The 4,685-nt window shown below is 38.8% G+C and overlaps 1 protein-coding gene across 1 annotated transcript in view; it reads right to left on the reverse strand.

Moving 5' to 3' along the window:
* Positions 1-3,647: 3,647 nt before the first annotated feature.
* LOC108684816 (homeobox protein Nkx-2.4-like) overlaps positions 3,648-4,685 on the reverse strand; it is a 38,995-nt gene continuing 37,957 nt past the window's right edge. The window contains exon 4 of the mRNA XM_018189312.1: positions 3,648-4,014. Coding sequence (XP_018044801.1) covers positions 3,664-4,014 — 351 coding nt within the window. The 3' untranslated portion in view covers positions 3,648-3,663. The remainder of the gene's footprint in view (positions 4,015-4,685) is intronic.

Below are 4,685 nucleotides of genomic sequence, written 5' to 3' on the forward strand. Positions count from 1 at the left end.
TATGGAAAAAAATTACACTGAAGAAAATAATATTGTATTAACAGCGTTATTCTAATTGATAATAATCTTGTTAATTAATTCAATAACATTATTAACACTATTAACACCTAAATCTTTTCGATTGTATCATATCTAGCTTTTTCCAATGCTTTTTTTCACTGTTTACAATTTTTTTTTATTAATCAAGAAAAAATTACACATTTACGGACTATGCTTAATAAATAGTCATAAAAAATTAATTTTGGAAAAAAGAAAGAATTGAAAGTAAAAATTATAGAAAAATTTCCTGAGAATCGAAGACGGCTAATGTTATGAACTTAAGTTCTTCCAGTTCAAAAAATTAGTTTATAATTTAAAAAAAATATATAGTAAGTGGAATATGTATAATTTTGTGATTTTTTTTAGCTGTCAGTAATTAATTAAAAATAATATAAAACAAATCCAAGTTCAATAGTCACTCGACTACTTTTACCTCCTCCTCAAAGTCTCAACTCTAATTTATTCCTTTTCTCTAAATAAAATTTTAGCTACACTCATGATTAAATATGTCCATATTCAGGCACTCTGATATTCACTGCCAGTATTGAAAATAGTGCACGTAATATATACTATAGATTTTCAGTACTGACAGTGAATATCGAAACGCAGCACGAGTATATGTTCTCTTATAGCGTTTTCGAGTGGAATGGGGTTGAACTCAACCCAGATCGGTTAACTCGAAAGTATCATGACCTCGTCCAATCAGAAACCAAAGTAGAGCATATGACGTCATTAATCCGACCTGGGTTGGGTTCAAACCCAATGCACTTGAAAACGCTATTCGTGTGGCGTTTAAAAGTCAATGAAACAAGTATATCGTTCTCTTTTAATAAATTGTCGTCTGTTTTCATAAATACTGTTATAAATTAACAAGATTATTTTCAATTAAATTAATGCTGTTAATACAACGTTATTTGCTTCCATGTACGCAATCCGCAAAAGGAACATATTGAATTGTTAAATTTAAAATTAAGATTTAATTAATAATCTTAATAATTTAATCTTAAATTGTTAAGATTAAAAAGATATGTTTACAACTTCCAAATCATTTGGCGCTATAGAGGATTAACTTACATATCTGTGTTGTGTGAATGCAACAAAATTTTGCTTGAATTTGATGAAAAGTAAAATCGTTATTCATATCGCAAGCGTCCAGATTGACAAAGTTCTGGCATAACTGATAAAAATGTCATATATGTATATAGATACATATCGCGGATAAAATAATATACGTCAACGTAGCGACATATCTATATACATATACACACACACACACACGTGTGTGTGTGTGTGTGTGTGTGTGTGTGTGTGTGTGTGTGTGTGTGTGTGTGTGTGTGTATTGTATTTGCGCGCGACAATGCAGCAAAATCTGTCGCGTAAATACAGGGCGCGCGCGGCGCCGGAAATTCGTCGAACGTTTGACAAACGTGCACATTGTCTGGAAGCGACTTTCCGAGCGACAATGTCGCTCGCGAGAGCGTGTCTCGGATGTCGCGCTGTCGGTGAAATCGAGTCACAATCACGCGACGCCAGTGTACTATTTCGTAATTCGAATCGACGGATTTCCAATCCATCGAGTGGACACCCGGGCCAACGATAATTTCGCGAGCGAACAATCCGTTTCGACTCCCATGCTCGATTGTAGCACGGCGCGGTCGTGTTTTGTTTCCTGGCGCCGCGGCGCTTTACAATGTCGTTTATTTCGTGCACAGGCGAGCGATCCTCCGCAAATCACCGAAATTCGGATATACGAGCTTCCCCCGCGCGCGATTCTACAAAAAAAAACTAGAACTTTTTTTCTCCCTCGACCGAAAACATTTTTTGCATACGTTTTACGAAAAATAGTGTACTTTAACGACGGCGTTGACGCTAATAAAAGTCGATTATTATTTTACACGAAGAGATCGAATTCATAAAACTCTTTTTATTATAGTCTATTTTCAAAACGCTAAAATCGTCTGAAAATCGAGGTATATAATATTATATATTAAAAAATAATTGAAAGAAATAATTGAAAGAAATAAAACGAGTTAAATAAATTTTTGTTAAAAAAAAAATCAGAGAATATCGTTCGCAAACAAATGTGTTATCTCGTTCGCAGGTTTAAAAAATATGGTGATCTCAGCGGGCAAAGTGAGAGATTAAAATGTGTTATTGAAATTTTCGAATGTAGGTGGTTCTTCTTCGAGAAGAACAAAAATGTGGATCGCGTCGCGAGTATCGTTTAATGATCGTTAATTGAGATTTGAGGGAAATGAACACTGGCTCCAGTTGATCCGTAGAAAAATTTACAACACGCATGTTGTAAATCTCTTCTCGTGGTGCTTCGGGGAAGCCGCCATTCCACGTAAAACGTGAGGCTTCATTCGATTCGACGTGTGCACTCACATTCGATTTACGCGATGACAGATGTAAAATCACGGTGACGGTTACTATAGCGATGCACGATGATCCCGATTCGAGTGTTCTCATCGTAATATCACCCTTGGCTGGCGCATTTTCAACCGCGAGCGCGTACTCACCGACCACAGGCGATCGCTAATTATCACACTAATAGTCCCTACAATCACTGAACAAATACCCATCGATTGTCGATTGCCGTAACGTCCCAAACAAAGTCCACAATCGGATGTAAGATGTCTTGAGCTGGTGTCGTTCTACATTAATCGTAAGTCAATCCTAAGCTTGCTGCGTTCAGCAGAGAAATCAATTAGCGCTTAGTGATTCCTTAATATGATTGGTTCTTACTTTTAGTTCTTCACTGGATCTAGGATCCAATGATATTAAAGGATCACTAAGCGCTGATTAGTTTTTTCTGTTTAGGCATTCAAATGTGTCAATAATGTTATTATAAGAGGCTTATAAGTCGACTTGCGACTAACGTTGTAGAACAGTTTTATAAAGACAAACGTGTATTTCTTAATTTTCTTATTTCTTATAAGATCTTTTATACGATTTTCTTAAAAATGTCTTTGAAATGTCTTTTAGACGTCTTACGTACCAACTTTGGATTTTTGTTGTCTGGAGTCAACGTTTCTAATCGGGCAGCATGTTACCGGACTATGTACGGATGCACTTCACAAAAAGGAAAGAAAAAGAAGACTGTCCTTTTGGTATTCACGTGGGCATGGCTCACGGGAGTCTTTCCTTAAAGCAGATACATAGAAAGAGAGAGCGGTCTCGCTCGCGCAATCTCAAACGACCCGCGACGGATCAGCCGCGAACTATAGAAAACCTGAAGGGAGAATGAACCTTGAGCAAGAATTACTCCAGCCAATCAGAAATTCGGCGCTCCTAAGAATTATTTCAATCACAGAGAGACTCGCACGACTATTGGCGTCTCTCTCCCTTTAGGCTTTCTAGGCTTGCGACCGCAAGCAGCGGAGACGAGGCTCCAGGTTCATCCCGAGGCCGTTGATTCCGCAACGCGTGAATCACGAATAACGATTCGATGAAACGACAGCAGATCCGCGTATCTACACACACATTTCCCTCCTACTCTTAAGAGTCTTAAGGACTGTCGTCGGGTATGGCGTACCAGGCAGCTGGATCCGCGGCGAGGGCCCATGGGCCTGCGACGGAGGGATTGGCGTAGGCCGCGGCCCCCGCCGCGGATGGCGCGCACTACCAGGCTCGGCCCTGCAACGGTAGATACGCGCCGCACTGCGGCTGTTGTTGCTGCTGCATGCCCTGCTGCGCGCTGGACCGCGTGTACGAGCAATGCTGCAGGCTCTGGCTCGAGCTCATGACGTGGCTGACGCCAGCGACGACCGAGTGATGGGACACCGAGGAGGTCGCCGCGTGATGGGTGCCATGAGGACTCGAGGCTGCCGTCATGTGCGGCGCCGGACTTGCCAGGGCCGCGCTGGGTCCGCCGCGACTACCCTCGTTCCCGCCACCGCCGCCGCCGCTCCCGCACGGCTTCCCGTCCTTTACCAGCACCGGTACCGCCACCCGTCGCGGCGAGCTCGCACTCTGGAACAAATGTATCATTGCTTCTTGATGCGACATTGCGACGTGCACAGGGGAAACGCGAATTATATATATATATATACAGAGTGGTTGGAAAATAATAATAAATCTTTTACATAGGGATAAAATGGACTAAATTGAAAAGAAAAGTCCTTTACCATTTTGTAATGTTCGTAATAATTAATAAGATATTAATTGCTAAAGTATTAATTGTCGAAAATTGGTCTTCAATAATTTTTTACTCAAATACTATCGACTTTACAGAAAAACTGTAAGAAACAAAAATTATTTATTTTCTTCTCATGGAACTCTAAGAATTTTTTCCAGAATCTTTTATCAATTTTAGGATTGCATTTTCTTATTTTTATCAACATAAGAAAATACAGCATTAAAAAATTCTGAAAAAAATTCTCAGAACTTTATGAGAAGAAAGTAAAAAAAATAAGAAGATTTTTGTCTCTTACAGTTTTTCTGTAAAATTGATAGTATTTGAGTAAAAAATTATTGAAAATCAATTTTCGGTAATTTTGTTAGCAATTAATAATTTATTAATTACCTCTACTAAAATCGTAAAATAATCGTAAAAAAGTAAAAGGATTTTTTTCTTTTCAATTTAATCCATTCTGCCCCTATGCGAAAAATTTATCATTACTTTTCAAACATCCTATATATAT

The sequence above is a fragment of the Atta colombica genome, unplaced genomic scaffold, assembly GCF_001594045.1.
Source record: "Atta colombica isolate Treedump-2 unplaced genomic scaffold, Acol1.0 scaffold140, whole genome shotgun sequence".
Lineage (NCBI taxonomy): Eukaryota > Metazoa > Arthropoda > Insecta > Hymenoptera > Formicidae > Atta > Atta colombica.